General features: G+C 53.1%; 8 protein-coding genes across 8 annotated transcripts; 4 read left to right on the forward strand and 4 right to left on the reverse strand.

Annotated features, from left to right (window-relative positions):
• Nucleotides 1–496: 496 nt before the first annotated feature.
• Nucleotides 497–3,323, forward strand: PFLUO_LOCUS9509 (ATP-dependent DNA ligase Cdc17; the record flags this gene model as incomplete). Its single annotated transcript, XM_073787345.1, has 4 exons — nucleotides 497–564; nucleotides 663–2,448; nucleotides 2,498–2,728; nucleotides 2,778–3,323. The coding sequence occupies 4 exons, from the start codon at nucleotides 497–499 to the stop codon at nucleotides 3,321–3,323; spliced, it is 2,631 nt and encodes an 876-aa protein (XP_073643509.1).
• Nucleotides 3,324–4,139: 816 nt separating this feature from the next.
• On the forward strand, nucleotides 4,140–6,357 carry PFLUO_LOCUS9510 (Dipeptidyl-peptidase 5; the record flags this gene model as incomplete). Its single annotated transcript, XM_073787346.1, has 6 exons — nucleotides 4,140–4,252; nucleotides 4,299–5,091; nucleotides 5,497–5,593; nucleotides 5,642–5,874; nucleotides 5,938–6,149; nucleotides 6,216–6,357. 6 exons carry the CDS (start codon nucleotides 4,140–4,142, stop codon nucleotides 6,355–6,357), a joined length of 1,590 nt encoding a protein of 529 aa, XP_073643510.1.
• Nucleotides 6,358–6,730: 373 nt separating this feature from the next.
• PFLUO_LOCUS9511 (Dipeptidyl-peptidase 5) lies at nucleotides 6,731–7,372 on the forward strand (the record flags this gene model as incomplete). Its single annotated transcript, XM_073787347.1, has 1 exon — nucleotides 6,731–7,372. The coding sequence occupies one exon, from the start codon at nucleotides 6,731–6,733 to the stop codon at nucleotides 7,370–7,372; it is 642 nt and encodes a 213-aa protein (XP_073643511.1).
• A 587-nt stretch (nucleotides 7,373–7,959) lies between these two features.
• Nucleotides 7,960–8,844, forward strand: PFLUO_LOCUS9512 (uncharacterized protein; the record flags this gene model as incomplete). The annotated part of the gene is made up of 1 exon (XM_073787348.1): nucleotides 7,960–8,844. One exon carries the CDS (start codon nucleotides 7,960–7,962, stop codon nucleotides 8,842–8,844), a length of 885 nt encoding a protein of 294 aa, XP_073643512.1.
• A 228-nt stretch (nucleotides 8,845–9,072) lies between these two features.
• PFLUO_LOCUS9513 (vacuolar transporter chaperone) lies at nucleotides 9,073–11,683 on the reverse strand (the record flags this gene model as incomplete). Its single annotated transcript, XM_073787349.1, has 4 exons — nucleotides 9,073–9,461; nucleotides 9,535–11,053; nucleotides 11,103–11,565; nucleotides 11,679–11,683. 4 exons carry the CDS (start codon nucleotides 11,681–11,683, stop codon nucleotides 9,073–9,075), a joined length of 2,376 nt encoding a protein of 791 aa, XP_073643513.1.
• Nucleotides 11,684–12,147: 464 nt separating this feature from the next.
• Nucleotides 12,148–13,471, reverse strand: PFLUO_LOCUS9514 (uncharacterized protein; the record flags this gene model as incomplete). Its single annotated transcript, XM_073787350.1, has 3 exons — nucleotides 12,148–12,877; nucleotides 12,929–13,014; nucleotides 13,064–13,471. The coding sequence occupies 3 exons, from the start codon at nucleotides 13,469–13,471 to the stop codon at nucleotides 12,148–12,150; spliced, it is 1,224 nt and encodes a 407-aa protein (XP_073643514.1).
• Nucleotides 13,472–14,570: 1,099 nt separating this feature from the next.
• On the reverse strand, nucleotides 14,571–15,055 carry PFLUO_LOCUS9515 (uncharacterized protein; the record flags this gene model as incomplete). Its single annotated transcript, XM_073787351.1, has 2 exons — nucleotides 14,571–14,788; nucleotides 14,860–15,055. 2 exons carry the CDS (start codon nucleotides 15,053–15,055, stop codon nucleotides 14,571–14,573), a joined length of 414 nt encoding a protein of 137 aa, XP_073643515.1.
• A 1,884-nt stretch (nucleotides 15,056–16,939) lies between these two features.
• PFLUO_LOCUS9516 (MCM DNA helicase complex subunit) lies at nucleotides 16,940–20,168 on the reverse strand (the record flags this gene model as incomplete). The annotated part of the gene is made up of 5 exons (XM_073787352.1): nucleotides 16,940–17,527; nucleotides 17,582–18,771; nucleotides 18,822–18,893; nucleotides 18,943–19,803; nucleotides 19,859–20,168. 5 exons carry the CDS (start codon nucleotides 20,166–20,168, stop codon nucleotides 16,940–16,942), a joined length of 3,021 nt encoding a protein of 1,006 aa, XP_073643516.1.
• Nucleotides 20,169–20,493: the final 325 nt, after the last annotated feature.

The following is a 20,493-nucleotide window of genomic DNA, read 5'->3' on the forward strand; positions in this document are numbered from 1 at the left end:
CCCACGTTATAAGTCCAGGAATTTGAAAACTAAAAGTGACATGACCGTAGCTGTTGTGCAAGTTGTTGGTGTGAGAGAGAGAGAGTCGGCGATAGACTCGACCGCCCACTCGTTTGTCACGGCAGTTGAAAGCGGTGGGTAAGGCGGTTTCCCCCAATTTAGTAAGATGAAGTCGCGTCAGTCGCGTTGCGGCAAGAACCACGCCCGTTTCTGCCTGGACCAGCAGGTAGACCTTGGCCCTTCGGTTTATCTCGTCTGCGCGTTGTCCTGATTGATTGACCGACCTGCTCGCGACTTGCTTATGCGCGCCATCCACAGCTTAGAGCTCGCCGCGCTGACCTCTCCGTCGCGTTCCAGACTGACGGGACAAAGAACTCGACATATCCTCCGCGCAGTTTCACAGAGTCAACCCGTATCCTCATTCTCGTACTTGGTGTCCCCAAGATCTTCATCCATCCTACCATTTTATTTGGGCCCGCGACCACATTTACGGACCATGGCGGACGACAAAAGCGGGAAACAAGCTACTCTGGGGTATGTGCGCGACGGCCAGATGACTCTTGGGTGCGTCGATGTTGCTCCGCGGCGGGAGGCGCCCAATAGTTTGGATTTGTCTCTGTCAAATCTTATGCCTTTGCTAACGCGCTTTCTGCCATATCCAGACGGTTCTTTGGATCCAACGCCAACCCGAACCAAGCCCCGAAGAAGCAGACCACATTGTCATTTGGTGGGAAACGGCAAAGATCGAGTGGCGATGCAGACAACGAGACGGTCGACAACCAGGCAGAGAATGGGGTTGACGCCATCGCCCCTAACGGAGCGGCTAACGGAGCGGAGCAAGCAAAGAGTCTGAAGCGAGAGAAGAGCGCGGAAGCGGAAGACAGCGATGGATCTGACGTCCAGCCCGTCAAACGACGACGTAAAGCTGCAGAAGATCGTTCTTCTGCATCAGAACCGAAACCGTCTCCCGCAAAACGACCGAAATCTCCAAGGGCCAAAGCGGAGGCGTCATCACCACCACCAGTACTGAAAAAAGCGTCCGGGGAGGAGACTCCTGAACGAGAAGAAAATTTATCCAAGATGGACGAAGAGGACCAACAATCGACCAGTGAAGAGGAAGAAGAGGCGAAACCCGAGCTGAAGAAGAAAGCGATTGAAAAGGTGCAAGCCACACTGGAGGGAAGTGGGAAAGACCCATACCCGGACTGGAAGGCAGGCGAGCCTGTCCCATATGCGGCATTGTGCACAACTTTCTCTCTCGTCGAGATGACCACGAAGCGGTTGATCATTTCGGCGCACTGTTCGTTGTTTCTCCAGCAGGTTCTGCGCCTGACACCTCAAGATCTTCTTCCAACCGTTCAACTCATGATCAACAAGCTCGCAGCAGATTATGCTGGAATCGAATTGGGGATTGGTGAATCGCTGATCATGAAGGCGATTGGCGAGAGTACTGGTCGCAGCCTCTCTGTGATCAAGAGTGACCAGCATGAGATCGGTGACCTTGGATTGGTAGCAGCTAAGAGCCGGTCTAACCAGCCAACAATGTTCAAACCAAAGCCATTGACGGTGAGAGGGGTTCATGAGGGACTACTCGGAATTGCCAAAGTTCAAGGCCATGGCTCTCAAGATAAGAAAATCTCGGGAATCAAGAAACTGATGTCTGCTGCTGATGTCGCCACCGCGGGCAAAGGGAGCAAAGGAGTGGACATCACCAAGGACAAAGGTGGTCCCAGTGAAGCCAAATTCATTGTTCGCTTCTTGGAGGGCAAGTTGAGATTGGGGCTCGCAGAAAAGACCGTTCTTGTTGCTCTTGCCCAAGCTGTGGTGACCCACGAAGCAGCAGTCAAAGGCGAGAAGACTCCGCCCGCAGAGAAGATGGCTCAAGGCGAGGCCGTTCTCAAGACGGTATACAGCGAACTGCCTTCCTACGAAGTCATCGTTCCTGCTATCCTGGAGCATGGTCTGTTTGAACTGCCCGAAGTATGCAAACTGCAACCTGGAATTCCTCTCAAGCCAATGCTTGCCAAACCCACCAAGTCCATCACTGAGGTGCTTGATCGATTCGAAGGGAAGGAGTTTACCTGTGAATACAAGTATGATGGTGAACGGGCCCAGATTCACTACGTCGCACCCGACTCGATCCACCAATACCCCGGAGCCACGGCCACTCTCCAGAAGGACGCCAAAGGTCTCTGTGCGATTTTCTCTCGCAACTCGGAGGATCTATCTAAGAAGTATCCTGACGTACTGGGCAAGCTTGATGGTTGGATCAAAAAGGACGTCAAGAGCTTCGTTCTTGATTGCGAGACAGTCGCATGGGATACTGTCAACAAGAAAGTCCTCCCCTTCCAGCAGCTGATGACTCGTAAACGGAAGGATGTGAAGGCGGAAGATGTAAAAGTCAAAGTGTGCATCTTCGCATTTGATCTGCTTTTTTGCAATGGAGAGGTGAGTATCCTTCTTTTGTTTTTTATTTTCCTTGCTGACCACGACATAGCCCTGTGTTAAGAAATCGCTTCGCGAGCGACGAGAGCTCATGCACGAATGCTTCCAACCCGTCGAGGGCGAGTTCCAATTCGCTCAGTTTGGCAACAGCAATGTTCTGGACGAGATCCAAAATCTACTTGAAGAAAGTGTCAAAGCCTCATGTGAAGGACTAATGGTGAAGATGTTGGATACGGCAGAAAGTGGTTATGAACCCAGCAAACGAAGTCGCAACTGGCTGAAGGTATGTATTTTTTTGTCTTCCAATCTTCCTATCACTGACTTGGTTATAGGTCAAGAAAGACTATCTCGCTGGAGTTGGTGACTCCCTCGACCTTGTTGTTCTTGGTGCATACTACGGTCGTGGTAAACGAACCTCGGTCTACGGCGCCTTCCTTCTCGCCGCCTATAACCCCAATACTGAAAAGTACGAGACCATCTGCAACATCGGCACTGGCTTTTCCGAAGCGCGTCTCGAAGAGCTCCACACTGAGCTTCTGCCTATGGTCATCGATCGGCCGAAACCCTTTTACTCGCATTCCACTGTCCCCAAGGATCAGCCAGATGTTTGGTTTGAGCCAAAACTGGTGTGGGAAGTCAAGACTGCCGACTTGACTCTCAGTCCTCGCTACAAGGCTGCCGCGGATGAGTTCGAAGGGACTACCGGCGGTGGAAAAGGTGTTTCTCTCCGGTTTCCTCGTTTTATCAAGCCACGCGAAGACAAGAAGCCGGATCAGGCGACCACAACCCGCGCTGTAGCGGAAATGTATCGAAAGCAGGAGGCAGTAGCGAAGGAGACCGCAGGCAAAGGAGGTGTAGATGATGATTTCGAGTACTAACTTGGAAGTGTGTACGAAGTTTGGGGATTTATCAAATTCATTGCACTTGTTCCATACAGTACATAATCTTTTAAACTCATTAGTCGCAAGGTGCGTAGGAGTTTTGGTTGAACGGATTGCTCAATCCCAAAAAGGTAATCAATAACGGACGGCTTCAGGCTTGGCACTCTACCCATCGCGGGTTTCTTTGTTTGAAATGCGAGGTCGGCTTGAGCTATCGAGGCCATTGCCTTGACTGATAAGAGCTGAAACTTGTGCTGCTGGGCTCCTGTCTCCCGTTAGGAATGTAAAATGCGCCCTTGATCGGGCAGCTGCGATCCGCGAGTCGATGTCTGCCACCGCCGACAATGCACCTCCAAGTTTCAAGCACACTCACACAGTATCATTGAAGACCCTGCGGCATTTGGTCTTCATTGCGTCTGTGTTTATCGGTGTGTGCATGTACCTCGTCGCCGACATGCGCGCAACTCTCCAATGGCTCGCCCTCGGATCGGCGGTGGTTTCGGCCGCTGCACTCACTCCGGAGTCGGTGCTAATAATGTTCTTGTTCTTGGTTTTTGCTAATTTAAGCTTCTTAGAGAGTTGATCGCAGCTCCCCGGCGAGGTGAAGCACTCCCTAATCCAGCAGGCGTGAGTCTTCGTCTCCATCCTTCCCCGCAAGCCTGTAGTATCTGTCTAACCTTTGTCCAGGAGATCGCACTTTTCGAAACATCTCAATACTCATTCAGAAACCATTCCTCAACGAAATGGTGGAGTCTTATGGATCTGGATACCGGGAGCGTCTCGGTTCTTACCGAGGACAGCAATATCGCAGAGATGACCTGGCTCGGGTCAACCCCTTCCGCAGTGCTGTACATCAACAGCACTAACGCTGAAATTCCTGGGGGTGTGGAACTGTGGATTGCGGAAACGTCTGATTTCATCAACTCGTAGGTTTCTTTGCTCACAGTCTGATCTCTTCCTGATCTCCAATAGTCGTTACAAGGCTGCGTCTTTACCGTCCTCGTTTTCTGGGCTGAAGACCGCTGTTGCTGAATCGGGAGATATTCATTTCCTGGTCCATGGACAGTCCCATTCTAACGGTACACCGTACAATGAGAAATTGGTAACAACTTCACTCAGTTCAGCTCGTATCTACGACAGCATTTACGTGCGGCATTGGGACACCTGGCTCACTCCGACTTTCAATGCTGTGTTCTCGGGGACGTTGAGAAAGACGAACATCAAGGAACGGGCTTCAATATATTACCACATGCGAGAACCTCTCAACAATCTGGTCGCGGGTGTCAAGAACCTTGAATCTCCGTCTCCTCCATTCGGCGGCTCGTCTGACTATGATATTTCTCCCAATGGAAAATTGGTTGCTTTCAAGAGTAAAGCTCCCGAGCTGCCGCGTGCGAATCATACGGCCTCGTACATCTACTTAGCTTCTCACGATGGCTCTCATGACCCTGTTGCAATCAATGGACCGCATAGTGCATACACACCGGCCGGTATTCGAGGGGATTCCAGTGGTCCTGCGTTCTCTCCAGACAGCCGTCAACTTGCATACTTCCAAATGGAAGATATTTTCTACGAGTCAGATCGTCGCACACTTTATGTGTACACCATTGGCTCGCAGGAGATTATACCTAGTGTCGCCAAAAACTGGGACCGTTCCCCGGACACGGTCAAATGGACAAGAGATGGTCAAAGTCTCATTGTCGGATGTGAAGATAAGGCTCGGAGCCGCTTGTTTCACATACCTGCTAGTGCGCCTGATAGTTTTGTTCCACACAGGTTGACAGAAAATGAGTGGGTGTCTGCATACTACATGCTGCCTGACGGGGACATGCTAGTAACTGGATCAACCATTTGGAACTCTTGGATGGTCTTTAGAACAAACCATGAATCCGTTTCCCCAAATATGTTATTTCTGGCAAACGAAGTCGACCCTGCTCTTCAGGGGCTCAGCGCGGCAGATGTGGATGAGTTTTACTTCGAAGGAAGCTGGACCGATGTAGGGCTTCTTATTTCCATAAAGAGCACCATCCCTGATCATCTATAGATTCATTCTTGGGTTGTATACCCGGCAGACTTCGACAGGACGAGGTCCTACCCATTACTGCTTTTCGTCCATGGTGGCCCCCAAGGCTCCTGGGGAAATTCGTGGAGCACGCGATGGAACTACAAGGTCTTCGCAGACCAGGGCTATGTGGTGGTTGCACCCAATCCAACGGGCAGCTCAGGGTTCGGAGAAGAGCTGACTGATATGATTCAAAACAACTGGGGTGAGCCAATTCTCTGTTTCAGTATCAATACACTCTAACATTACGCAGGGGGATATCCTTACGAGGATCTGGAAAAATGCTGGGAGTATGTTCGCGATAACTTTGAGTTTGTCGACACCGAACATGGTGTAGCCGTAGGGGCCAGCTTTGGGGGCTTCATGATCAATTGGATCCAAGGAAATCCTCTAGGCCGGAAGTTCAAAGCATTGGTCACTCATGACGGAACGTTTGTGGCAGATGCCAAGATTTCGACTGACGAGTTATGGTTTATGGAACATGACGTGAGTTTTCTTTTTGGCTTTCCTTTATATCCTGGTGCATCTATTGACTTGCGCTCTGTCAAGTTCAATGGCACTTTTTGGGCAAACCGAGACAACTATCGGCGATGGGATCCATCTGCCCCAGAGCACATTCTGCAGTTCGGCACGCCCCATCTGATCGTCCACAGCTCAAACGACTACCGACTCCCTATCGCTGAGGGTCTTAGTCTATTCAACGTTTTGCAAGAGCGTGGCGTACCCAGTCGTTTACTCAATTTTCCAGATGAGAACCATTGGTGAGTCTATAGTCTCGTCTGCGAATGTGTCACCAATAAGGTTGCTAACAAAACGGGTCCTTCTAGGGTAACGGATCCTGAGAATAGTCTTGTGTGGCATCAACAGGTTCTTGGGTGGTTGAATAGGTACTCAGGCTTAGAGGAAAGTAACCCTTCTGCTGTCAGCCTTGATGATACTGTTGTGCCAGTGGTGAATTACAATCCGTAGAATGGGTGGACTCTGAAATGAGCTTGATGTTCTATTCTTTGCTGATAGTTCTTGACGGTCCAGTCTGATTATCAATGTACGTACTCGCTCTTTATTCTCCACACAATGCACTGCATGTCTCACCAATGTCTAGGTCAACTTCAAACCATAACTTTGCTAGCCGGGCAGACATGAACAAGGATTTAATCTTAGCAACAACAAGTTTATTGTCATGGCATGTTTCATTTCAACTAAATCCTAAGATTTTTGCAGGAAAAGAACTTCCCGAAGCACATATACAAATAGCGACTGAATGTGGCTGGATGGGTCCAACACCAACACGCATCTATCATTGTCTTCGCTGGCTGGCACTATTGCTCCTCAGAGAATCCAAATGGCAAACTCCATCGCTCGCAAGAGACGCGTATCTCAGGGCTCATCACTCTTTTGCTCGCCTCGCAAAGCTCGAAAAGGTGACAGTCCAACCAACCGCTCCGTGGGCCACAGCGAGTCGGTAGCGGCCATCGAACCCCAGAGCGATGCCGAGCCCGCCACCCCTGGTAGATTCATCGAAAACAGCGACGCGGACAACTCATCCGACAGCGATACCCTTTCAACCCTGTTCCTGGACATGAGTCCCTTCAGAGGCGCACGTGAAGCCTTCCACGCGTTCCAGAAGCCCCTGCAGGAGCTCACTCTGAAGCACCTGGATTTCTTCGCAAACAACACCGTGGACAAGCACTACATGGCCATGGATATCGCTCCTCTGACGGGAAAGGACAATTTTGCAGAGTGGGCGGTGAAAATGGAGTGTCTGCTGAAAATGCGTCAGGTCTGGGCCGTTGTCGACGCACAGCTGGAGCCGCTGCCGGCGAACCACGAGTCGTTCCTTGTCTATCACCATATGGAGACGGTTGCTCTTACGTGCATTCTGTCTCATCTTGCGCCCAATGTCTATGATGACATGATTCAGCAGGCATGGCAGCGGAATCCGGTGTCGTTGTGGTATTCTCTCGGGGTCCAGTATGGATACTAGTGGGCTGCACACTAGTGGGCTGGGCGGCTATGGATTCCTTTTGTGATTGACTTTTTTGGTTTTTGTCGACTTTTCATAGACTACAGATAGATCGCGTTGACTTTTATTCGTTTTTTATAGGCATTCATCGAACAAAGTTATGTTATAGGCTATCTGTGTTGTTCGATATATGTGTGCGCGTGATCAAGAGGCTGAAACCGTAGATGCTCGCGAGTATTCAACAACTTGTCTCAGTTCAACTCCTCAGACACTCAACAACATACAAAAGTTGTAGTCAAATTTCTCTCCCTCCTGTAATACTCTCTTTCTAGCTGTCTATTTGATGGCACCGTCTCTCAAATCAAACCAACAGCGTCCAATTTCCAGCATCTATAGACCAGTAGAGTGCGTACTTTTCCATTCCCCTGGAAGGTTTCCTTTGTCTCTTGCAAACAGGTAGATTCCAGTTTGCCGTCTATATAAACTAGCCAGATCCCACTTCCCTTCCTCTAACTTTCCTGCTCTCCATCACGTTTCTCACTTGACAAACCTACCATCAGCCAATAACTCTTCTTCAAATCACTATCTACTGTGTTAGCCTGCCCACCATGCCCAACTCTGCACAATCCCCGACCCGGCGCATGGTCCCGATGGCCGTGCAAAAGACCCCTGTATCCTCCGTTCGGAGCAGGAAACCTGCACATACGAAGATTTATCAATCGCCAGCCACGCGAAGAGGGATCTTCCACGATCTTGTGGCCCTCCGCGCAGGCCTGGAGGAAATCGATCAGGTTGTGGCGCGGGCCATCTACGACCAGGAGAATTTCCGGCAGAGGATCGCGATGCTCGAACGGGAAGCTAAGGAGGACACTGGGGATGAAGATTTGTCGCTCTCCAAAGCACTGGGCATCTACATGTCCCTCACTGAACTGGAGAAGGAACGTCTCACGGCCAAGACCTTCGACATGGACGACGACGACGACGATGCTTCCTCCACGCACACATGTGAATGGACTATCCAATCCTCGAACTCAGAAACCAACAAACCCGACTCGCCCTTCGCCGCCACCGTGAACCAGCTAGAGCATTTCAGTTCCAGGCCCGCCTCCACCTTCAGCTCCGATGAATTTCGCATCAGGAATCTCAGACAATCGTCCAACAGCCGCGACTGTGGGACATGGGCATCGAAGGTGGAGATGCTTCTTAAGCATCACCGCGTGTGGGATATCATCACCCACAAGATTCGCCCGCTCCCAGAGGGTCACGAGCGCTTCAAAGAGTGGGAAGCGATGGAGACGCAGGCGAGGATCTGGCTTTTTAACTACTTGGACGAGGATGCATACCATTGGCTTGCTGTCGAGGCTGGGATGGACAAGAAGGAGCTGTGGGAGGCGTGGAGGATGCTGCAGGTGCTTTTTGCCGTTGTGCGTCGGGGTGGAGTTAGGCCCTTGGGTCCCAGTCAACCTGTGTTCGAGTGGGTAGCCGCCTGGTGATGGTGAGGGTTTTAAACGTCACAATTGCAAGGTTCCGAATCTGATATGTAATGGAGGAATGGCTACGTAACTACCAATGGACTCGTTTCTCCTGGATGCCCTTCAACTATTTGCATTGGTGCACTGCGTGCAATTTATACATCGTACATCCCAACAAAACAACGCCAGGAACCTTGAAAACTCCAACAGGGGACGTAGATAGTGACAAGCATCCGCAAAACTCAAAACTCACAACTCACCACCATGCCTCCCAGACCTACCCTCGGGAGCCATAAACCCACCAGCCTTGATCCGCAATCCAAAATTCACCAGAATCACAGCAACCAGACCAAGCCCCACAACAGAAGGACCCCATTTCTCGTAATAGACGCGCTTGACATCGCGGCGCTTGCGGATCTTGTCGACGCGCCAGATGTACAAAAACAAACTGTAGACGAGGGCCGTTGCGGCGAGGACGGTGAAGGCCCAGGACGAGGCGAGCGTCGCGGAGTCAGTCCCAAAGTTCAAGAGGGCGGCGGCGATGCCGCCGAGGATGATGGAGAATTCGAGCCAGGATAGGAAGGTGCGTTCGGCGGCGAAGTAGACTTTTGGTTCAACGCGGACAGGGACGAAGATGCCTTGTTTTCTTGTTAGTATGATGCTAAAATATAAAATGATGGGAGGGCAGGGGGGGAGACGGGTGAGGCTTACGTTTGCCGGGGGGTGCTTGGAACCGTTGTAGTGTGCGCTGGGCGCCCATGACGGCGATTCCGCGTTGTTCAGGGGGAGGCAGGGAGGTTGGACGAGGGCGGGGAATAAGAGCCAGCAGTCCGCGTCCGATGGCATGGCCGGTGCGGCGGGCGTAGTACTTGACCAGCTGGTTTGCATAGTACGCGCCACCCACGCGCCGAGCCTCCTCCAGCTCATCGGTGCCGACGGACTCATCGTCCGAGTCATACAGGGGATAGTCCGCGTCACCGGGCGTGGGGAGCGCGGCAATGCGCTCCTCGATGTCAAGTGCGTTGCCGTTGGCGTCCGAAAACAAACCGATCGAGTCGTCGGTCAGCGTCTGTCCTATGCTCGGTGTTTCGTCCTCGTCGGAGTCCTCATCATTGGCAGATAGAGAGGTGCTTGGGAGCGGTCGATGGATCCCATAGCGACGAGACACGGGCTTGCGGATGTCCACGTCCATTTGTGGCATCCAGAATGGAAGCAGGTCGATGCGGGTAGGGAAAAGCGTGGCAGTCCCATGAATGAACTTGCTGAATTTGGGGACTCCCTCCACCAGGTGGCTGGACGTCAGATCACGGATCCATTGTGGCGGTTCCTGGCCGGCCTGGGTCTGTAGCTTCACCTCCAGCACTGCATAGGGGAATCGGTCGATGTCTTCGGGCGGCAGCTGGGAGAAAGGAAAGTCGACGCCGATATCCATGCGCCGCCAGTTGTTTCCAGCTCGCCTGCGGCCGTCCAGGTTATCTTCGCGGATCATCGTCAGCTCCGTATCGAGCGAAATCCGCACTCGCGCATCGCCAGGCAGCTGGAACGCAGTGCGGTGGTAGAAGGTTCGTGTGACGGGGACCAGGCGCCGGGTGATCACCCGGTACTGAATCTCACGGGCCAATTGCTCGAGGTCGTTAATCTCCGCCTCACTCTTCTTACCCTCTCTCCGGGCTTTCTCAAAAATCTGTTCCACCGTCATGCGGCCGTCCAGGTAGGCATTGACGTTCTTTTCTTTCAGTGAGAACCGCGCCTTGACGGACTTTTCCCCCGTCCAGTCTTCGCGATGAGTCTTGCGCTCCACGAAAATCTGATCACTCTCCATTCCACCGTACCAGCGCAGACGGATGGCTTCGGCACCTTCGGTCTTCTTTAAGCGGCCCTGGTACAATTCCCAGGTTTCGGGGTTGTCATAGTAGATCGAAGAGATGGCGGTATCTTTCTCTTCGAATTCTTTGCTGGCATTGAAGACCAGAACCGGAAGATGCTTGAGAATAACCAGTTTCAACTCGGTGATGTTGTCGCGATGCACCCAGTATTTGGTCGTTTGGCGTACAAAGTTTTGCTGCCCGCCACCTGCCGCGGCATCGCCCTTGACTGGGTTGCCTTTGGTCCGGACCAGGTCATAGAGCTTGGACAGTTTGATAACGAAGGCATCGTAATTGTCCTTGAAAAAGGGCTTGGCATTGAGACGGGCGGCAAAGACCGGTTTCAGGTACCATTGGGTTTCTTTCTGTGCAATTGGTCAGAATCGAGCAGGTTCCAGGTGGAGATGTACGCACATCATGCTTCTTGATGATCTTCTGGAAGCCGGTGTAGTTGAGCTGGGTGAATTTGGCCAGATCGTGGACATCCGCAATGATATCACTCAGGATCTGCTCGAGTTCGAGGAACTCCTCGTCGGATGGAGGTGGTCGGGACGGGCGAACGCTCCCGCGGCGGGTCTGCACAGCGTCCTCGAGGCGACTGACCACATCGTCGACCTCGTCCTTGCTCAGCTTGATGCGCTCGACGATTTCCTCGCTCTTCTGCTTCTGGAACAAGAACACCTTCTCGAGCTCACTCTCGAGCAAAGCGACAAAATTTTTCTCATCGTCCTCGGTCCATTCCTTGCGTGCGGGCTTGGGGGTTTCGGGGGTGGGCGCAAAGGCAAACTCGGTCTTGAGAGCTTTCTTGAGCTGGTCATAGGCGATGTAAAAGGGGCGGTACTCCCTGATCATGGAAGATTGGAGATACTCGCCGAACCTGGAGTGACAGAGGGTCAGCAATGCGGGCAGAATCCCCGATCGGCGCGGGAGGGAATGTTGCCGTTCCGATCTGGGTGGTGGAGGGAGAGACGGAGGAATGGGAGTCAATACCTCATGGTGAATGCTCGTCAGACCAGACAGGGAGATTCTTGCAGAGAGAGAACATGGCCCGAGAGGAGAAGAGCAGAGCTGGGACGGTTGAAACGGTTCCCGAGAACGGTTAGTTTGGGTGGGCCGGAGCTTGGTGGGACATGCAGAATATGCTCGACGAAGCTACACGGAGTAACCGCTCAGCGCGAGTGAAGGAGAGTCAATTGGCTGGACGGGCTACAATTACCAACATCTCGACCAACTCTTCCTTTCTCCTTCTTCTTCTTCTTCTTCCACACACCAACACACACAGCTAGGAACTACTACTTTTGAGCGTCATGGATCCGCGCTGACTCAGCACCCCACCACGTGCCCTGCTCACCAGTCCTTTGCGCACGAGAGCGCTAAGAGTGAAAGAGGAATAGTGCGACGAAGCTCCCGGCGTCTTCTGCCGAGGATCTCCATTCGGACATAGAGGAAGGACGTACAATCACAAATACACATAGCAGAACGGCCCCGCCGTCGTGCTCATCAACTCCCGCATGGCCACCGGAGCACCCCGAACCGCCAACCCCAAATCCACCATCGTATCCAACGTGGTATTCGGCGACGGGGGCTGGTTCATGAATGTGCCCGTCCCCGAAATAGCTTGTTGCCGATCATCCAGATCCAGATGCTGCCAGATCCACCACACACGATCAATCATGCCGTGGTGATGCCAGAATGCCGGGTCGGCAGGACTGACATCCATATCCCGGCCGGGATCCCCACCCATCGCGTAGTGTCCGCCGCCGTGAACGCCCAGCCCACTCCCCGGGACGCCCTGCAGGACCGTCTCGAAGTCCCAGATGTCGTGGTAGTTCAGGATCAGCTGTGCGATCGCTGTGTAGTTGGCGTAGCGTTGGAGGATCGATGTCGTGAGGGACCGCTTCAGGCACCGCGGGTTATAGTCCAGTGGGTTGGACATGCTGCTCACGTTCCCGCCGGGCATGGACAGAGTCGATGGTCCCATATCCACGGTGTAGTCTTGGAACGGTCCGCTCGTCATGCAGCCGCCCCCCGTCCCGGCGGTGAAATTCAACCGAGGGTATCCGGCCATGTCGACCGAGATATCGGGCTGATTGGGGATGAAGGCGCCGTTGCCGGATAGGGATGTGTCGCTTCCGTCGAATACTTCGGATTTGGTCATGTCTTCGGTATCTGCGCCCCAGTTCCAGTACCTAGCGTCGGGATATGTGAGTGGGATTCGTTGGAAACAATGAGCAACGTACGGGAAATCACCTGTATACCCACACTCATTGCGCAAGGTCTGCTCAAATCCATGAACAAAGTAGCGGTGCCAGGACAAGAACGCACCCTATTCCTATCATCAGTGCTTTAAAAAAAATCCGGGTTAAAACACGTACCGTGCGGTGGACGAAGTCGCTCTTGACTATGTGTACGGCCACAAAATCATCATACCGATTCTTGGCTCCTCTCGCATCCTTTGCAGGCGTGCTTGAGGGTAGATGGGTTAAGCAGAGCACGGATTCGATATATGCCCTTTTCTGTGCCCGAGAAAAGGCCCTCCAGTCGCGGCGGACTCGTAGTTTCTCCATTGTGCAACCTCCCGATTCTTGGCTGGTGGTATTATTGATGACTATATCGAGGGCTAAATTGAGTGCGGAACGGGCTAGTTGGTTGACTTGGACTGCAGCGATATCTGTTGAGCTGGACGCAACGGTAGGAGGTAGCATCGAGGGAGATGTGGCGGTTGGACTGGCCCAGTTCGGTGCGAGCAGAAGCGCCAGAGTGAGGATGCGACGAGAAATCATTGTGAGTGGACTTTTGGCGGATTGCTGTTCTCAGCGAGACCTGACAAGAAACGATGCTGTTATATTTCACCATCGATCATGGCTCGAATATACGGGACCAGGCGCTGAGTTCCATTCTCCTGCGGCTGACGAAGCTGAGAACCAGGAGATCAAAAACATCGGCACCACTGAAGCTCATATTCAGCGCTCCATGGTCATCTTCTCAACCCGCGAGTGTTGTACAACGCGTTCGTTGTCCAACTCTCCTGGTGCAAAATCGTCGACCATCGCCGTCACTGGTCGGCTATCCCCCAATGAGCATTCCTTCCAAACGAAATTTCCTCTCTGGGTCACATCATAACTGCATAAACAATCCAACCCCCCTGTGTGCATTCGGGATGTAGTGCTGCTCGAGGTAGGGCGGGTTAGTTGGGTCTGTGTGACTTCGGACAATACTTTTGGCTGAGCTTGCTCTGCAGGGAGAACTTCGACATCGAACTTTTCTGAAAAACCTTGAGATCGCTGCAAAAGAAGAACCTGATCCAATGGAGGTGACGTGTGATGATGGTTGTGGAGGAGAATAATAATAATGGAGGACAGGGAGAAAAGTCGAGGATGAAACACCAACTTGCGCTGGGATTTCGCCATCGTTGGTGGCTTGGAAGCCCCCCTGCCAGGATTCCGTCATATCCTTCCTTCCTGTTCGAGAACGTTTTCCACCTCGCTCTGGAACAGTGGTTAAGGACCTATTCATCAGCAATACAGACTCACCAAGAAATCAAGAAACAAGCGTGTCGTACAACTAGACGCTCTAGCACCAACGCAGTTCTGCGAGTCACAGGCTTTTCTCACGTGTGACCACCAATGTACAGACTGTCAGCAAGCTTGACCGGGCCAGGAGATCGTGACCTGGATCTCCTGGCCATGTTCGACCGGGAGAAAGAAAAGAAATGTGCATGTTAGATTGATTCCCCTAAAGACGCCATGAAAATCCTGATATAACACCTCCAAATGGGTATTCGCCTCCGCCTCGATGCATATACACAGACATGTGAACATAGATTATACAACCCGAAACAAGAATGTACGCCGTCATCATCATGGTCATTCTCAAGCACTATCACCACGTCGGAAGCGGCGTCGTGACAGCAACGTTATTAACTTGCCCCATCTCGTAATTCGTGATGCCCACGATATCAAGCCGCGTATCGTTATATGGGAGTCCTAATTGGAAATGGGCAATGTGGTTGTCCCAGAGGTCCTTGGACCAGGTCACGTATAGATACTGGTCGCAGATTGTGACCCATGACGTCGGCGGGTTATCGGCCATCATCTCGACTGTTTTAAAATTCAAATGTTAGACTCTGAAAAGAAAGAAAGGGAAAGACGGTTGGAGAGACGATTCGTACATTTGGAGCAGTAGCCTTCCCAGTTAATCTCTCCGATCGAGTCGGATGTTTGCCCGGTGCATTCGAGGATCCCTTCTAATTGAAGGTAGCATTGTCCGTCGCCATTTGGGTCGGTGAAGATGAGATTGCCACAGTTGACCAGCGTAGCGAAGGCGAGTAGTAGGCCCGGAATCCAGGCTGTGTGGGATGGCAACATAGTGGTGGTCTGTATGTACCGGGGCGGGTAGAGTGGTGGATGGAGGAGAGAAGAAATAGATCCCTGGAAGCATTCATGCCAAGAGGCGCCCGCAACTGTAAGGCGGGACCTCCTTTATATACACATGGCCACCATAGGACCAATTGGCTGGCATTCTTCTGACGTTCTGCAAGGTGGGTATGACCCCTGGGACGGGGGGGATGGGAGGGATTACGACGACTAAAGCTTATTGGGCCCCAGGGCACCAACAACGGAGTACATTGTGTCCCCAGCCTAGGTTAGGGCGCCTGCGCCAGACCCTGGCTCGCCAACACTAACACCAACTAGGCATGCATTTATTGGCCCCGTTTTGCGGCTTTCCTCCTAGAAAACCCTGCCTAAAATTCTAAAAATACAGGGTCTTGACTTCCGGGCCGTGGATAAAGTCCGTGGTGATTTACTGCCAAGCCTTGCAGCGGTAACTCAATCTCACACTAAAAAGTAAGCAGTTGCTGTGGTTGACGACCATGGCCAAATGGAATAACGATCGGATTCAAATGATCAGGATGGAGTTTGTCATTTGTGTGGGAATTTAATTGGTATGGCGATATCTACACCGTGCGCGTCGCAATCAAAGCTTGGATGAGGAATGTCGCCATTTGCCAGGGTCTTTTGCAATTGGTTAGAGTTTGGTCATGTTGGCCATAATCGGGGCCAGCACCACCCTTCATGGGTTAGGGGCCAACCCTCGCGTTTTCTTTGTTGGCCCGTGATCCTGTTGTCTTAGTGTCCTAGATGGTGTGCGTTAGTAGTCCAAGTTGTTAGAATTGTATAGAGTGACCAACACGCCAGACAGACCTCGGGATGGAGGTAGACCATCTCCCTCGGTTACCAGATCGCGTAGTCCACTAAATTAGGATCAACTGTTCCCCCTACAAGCAATTGTAAAGTCAACACAAGTAACGACAATCCCCAGTGCCAGGTTCCACAACCCCTGGCGATGCTCAGAGTTTTCCAATCCGGACTCACCGGAAGCGCGAGAAGTGACGCACGCAAGCACAGAGTCTCGGTCTCGGTCGGATAATTTCACTCGCTCATAAAAAGGGCCTGGGACAGGACCCCCTTTAGGCAACCGAGCCAACCATGCTCGGTCATTGGTGGAGTAGGAGGCGGGATGACATGACCGGTCCAGTGTGTATTGCGAATCGCCCGGCGGCTCCGCTGTGTACCACGGATGTACGCCGGACACGGATGGAAAGGCACGGCCCACACTCAAATAATGTCCTGTCCCCTGCCTTGCTGCTGGGGGACTATTACTTTTAGTGAGGGTGAGGTCATAAATTGGGCGAATGGCGTGGGAAGCTCCTGAAATCAATATGGGGCGCAGCTCGACAGCTCAGATTCTATGGCGTGCTATGCCTAGCCTTTTCTGAATGGGCGCTCCCTTTCGATTTCAGGGAATTTTGTTGCCTTGTCTTGGTTACTCGATTGGGTGACGTACTCCTCTAATACTGCTCCACTTGCGTCCTGGCCGCCGAAAGGTATTCCCGATTCGGAGTGGGTTCGGCGTCGAGGGTTCGATCGATGATTCCGGTGTCAATGGAAGAGGGCGTCCTACGCAAGTCGGCTACAGCAGCCCAGGCGAAGATTAATGACGTTGTTGTTGTTATTGTTATTGGTATTGTTGTTGTTGTACGTACAGCTTGACTGGGAAATAACATTCCAATCTATAGACCAGATCAAATCGTGGAGAACCGCACATGGCATTAGTGAGTCCCTGCATCGGACAAAAACAGGCACTCTCCCGAATCAACGCCCGCCGCCAACTCCTGTTCCGCAACAAGCAAGGGATGGCATGCTGCCAGATTCATTATTAACGCAAGAATCATAGTCTCGTCACATTTTCTACGGCAGGCCAGCAACCCGCCGAATACTCCGCCGGGCTCCCTCCCCAGTGACATTGACCGCTCCCTCGGCCTCCAGCGCGCGCACCGCATCGCCGAACTGACTGTGTTCCAGGGACGTGTCGCTGTTCTCGTTCATGTCGCGGAAGAGATCAGCCCAGCGCACGGCGCCGCCGCTGACCCCGCCGCGCTCCTCGAGCCGGGCCATCACGGCTTTTTTGAGGTCCTCGCGCAGCCGCCGCTCGCTGGCGCTGGTCCCTTCGGTCAGCAGGCCCATATCGATCAGGCCTGTCCGGGCATCGGTGGCGGCCTGCTTGATGGCGGACCGGATCAGTCGCACGGCTTCTTCCACGTCGTCGACGGTCACCTCGTGCGACAACCGCATGCGTGCGTGGGCTTCGGATAGTCGGATCATAGATTCCAGTTGGCGGGTGGTGGCTGTGATGCGGCGTTCGGCACTGCGGATATCATCACCAAGCTTACGCATGGCCACATAGGCATCCGAAAGAGCCTGGCCGGCCGCAGGGGTCAGCACGGGGTGGATCTGGGTCTTTGCGTAGGTGATGTAGGCTGTCAGGAATTCAACCGGCTAGAATAATGGGTCAGTGGAAGCTCCTAAATGTTGAGATGAGATGCAAGTTACCAGAATCTCCTGAGAGCTGGCATTCTCCGGGTTATCCTCCAGATACATGCCGACCAAGTGCTTAGCCAGCCGACGATCCTCCGTCTCATCCACCCGATCCAGCACCAGGTAGACAAGATCGAATCGAGAGAGCAGGGTCGGGGGCAGATCGATATTTTGTGGAACGGGCAGCCTCGGGTTGTACCTGCTGCCGATCGGGTTGGCGGACGCCAGGATCGAAGTGCGCGCATTCAGGGTCGTGATGATGCCCGCCTTGGCGATGGACACCGTCTGCTGTTCCATCACTTCGTGGAGGACGGACCGAGTGGATTCGTTCATCTTGTCGAACTCGTCAATGCAGCAGACACCCCCATCCGACAACACCAAAGCACCGGACTCCAGGACCATCTGTCGAGTTTCCGGGTCGCGAGTCACGTAGGCAGTCAATCCGACGGCCGACGAACCCTTACCGCTGGTGTAGACACCACGAGGGGCGATCTTGTGGACGTAGCGTAGAAGCTGGGATTTCGCGGTAGACGGGTCACCGCAGAGCAGCACATTGATATCGCCGCGATACCGTGGGTTGCCGCCCTTTTGAAACGTCTTGTTCGTGCCGCCAAACAGTTGCAGCAGAATACCCTTCTTGACGTCGTCCATCTCGTAGAGACTGGGGGCTAATGATCGAGCAAGCAATTCGTAAACATCGGGACGCGAGGAGGTCCGCTTGATCCTTTCCTCTTCCTCCTCCGTGAGCTTGCGCGAATGGTCCGCATCGGCGGCCTGTTCAGACATTTCTTGCTCAACGGTCGACACGTCGATCCCGAGTTTCTTGCGGTCGACCTTCTGCACGTGGAGGACATCGACGTACGTCTTGAACAGCGACTTCTGGGAGCGCTGACGGGCACTCACGCGCATCGGGTTGCATCGAAAGATTCCAGTCACCTCGACACGGTCACCAGCCTTGCAAGAGTCGACTAATTCATCATACACACAGAGCGAGACCGAGTGCGGTGTCTGCCCATCGGGGACGTTGTCAGGGGTTTCCTGGAGCTTGATGACCTGCTTGTCGGAGAAAGAACAGCGGTTGTGAACGAGCTGCATGGTGTTCTTCTCCTCACATCCGCCCCGAGGACAGGTGGTAGGCTCGGCAATTCGGCCCCGGTCGATGTCGATTTGCACACCATAGCCACAGGCGCTGCAGCGGAAGAATGCTACCAGAGTGTGAGCAGGACGAAACGCCAAGAGACCATAAGTAACTCACCTTCTTTCATGTCAGGAATAGTTGGAGTGGTTCGGATGACCAACCCCTTGACCGCGACCAGCTTGTCCATATCTGGAGAAAGTCAGCAATTAAATCGGGATATTGGACGAGGAAACCCTACCAGCTGGGTCAAGGTCTCGCATGTTCACGGTCTTGTCCAGACCGAACGGAAGCACCTTGAAAGTCATCGCCTCAACTTCGCCCACCAGGTCAGGAACATCACCCGACGGAACAGCGCCATCAGAGGTGAGAATTGGTTGGCCGCGTCGGTCCCGACCCTGGACACCTCGCTGGCTCTCTGATCGGAGAACGTCCATCTCCTTCAATGCCAAATCAACCATCACATCCTTGACAGTCTGATCCATCAGGGGGATAATCTCCTGTGGGTATGCAAGCAGTTGGTGCCACAGCTTGAGTGTAGACGGATACGCCTTGAGGTTTGCGGCGTCCAGATTGAAGGTCATCAGACCGATTTTGCGCATATTGTTCAGCATGTTGATATATTCGCGCTTGTCTGCTACATCTCCCATCGTCCGAGTCTCATCTTCCGTCGCACCATCCGCCCACAGACGGTACTTGGTTGAAAAATTATAGAGAAAGCTTTTGAAGGCAGACATGGAGTCTTGGATCGAGATGTTCGTGCCCCAAATCACCCGTGATGAGTTGCCGGCCATGGCCTCCGCCTCTGAGGTGCCGGGGTGAATGTTGGAGAAAGTGGCATCGGAGCGAGGCGCACCCTCGCCCGCCGGCATCCCATTGGCATCCACGAACATGCGGTTCCTGCGATTCGGGGTCGAAGCAAAGCCGCCCGAATGCAGATCGCTGCGGCGGGAAACCCCCCGCCGGTCCTGGTCTTGTTGTGAGGAGACAAACAGGCCACTGCTCACACTCAGTGCATCTGAGCGCAGGTCGGAACGGATGTCTGTTCGGCTAGCACCTCGCGTAGGGCTAGAGCTAGGGATGTAGTGAATGGGAGACGAGTCTGTATTAGAGGTTTAGTGGATTGAGACCATTCGACGCGGAAGAGATGGTCGTACCTCTGACTTGGGCATTTCCGCGGGGGGTTCGGTCGCCATCATCCATTGTCGACGGCGCTCGTGCCGGCGAGCTAGGCTCGTCCATGCGAACATCTGGTGTACTTGCATCACTGGGGCCCTTGTTAGGAGACGACTGAAAGAACATTGGTGATGAGGTTGGGATTGCTCCATCGGCAGCCAGGCGTCGGGACGCGCGGGGCGTGGCCTGGAAGGTCGGGCTGCTGGGAGGCTCCTGGCGGGATGAGGAGGGAGACGCGGTAGGGTTTTGGGAGGAGCGTCCTCTCCGACGACTGGAAGCCGGGGACGACATGGTGTGTTTATGGGTGGATGGGTGGTGGGAGAGAATACAGGAAGGTGATGGGGATTGAAGGTCCGGCGGGCAAGGGAGAAAGAAAAACGCGAGCCATCTGACCGAGTCGCGCGTTCGCGTGTAAAGTGATTTTAGCGTGTTTACTCGCTGCTGCTTATCTAATGTGGCTGACCCCCTGTGGCTGATCTCGCTCCTGCCCGTTCGGGAGAATCGTACACAGTCCGTTGTATGGGCAGTCTCTCCCTATCCTATTTGCGGAATCCTCTCGCCTTTCTTTCTTTCTTTCTTGCTTTCTTTCTTCGACACCACAACTCAGTTCAGCTCG

The sequence above is a fragment of the Penicillium psychrofluorescens genome, assembly GCF_964197705.1.
Source record: "Penicillium psychrofluorescens genome assembly, chromosome: 6".
NCBI classification, from domain to species: Eukaryota; Fungi; Ascomycota; class Eurotiomycetes; order Eurotiales; family Aspergillaceae; genus Penicillium; species Penicillium psychrofluorescens.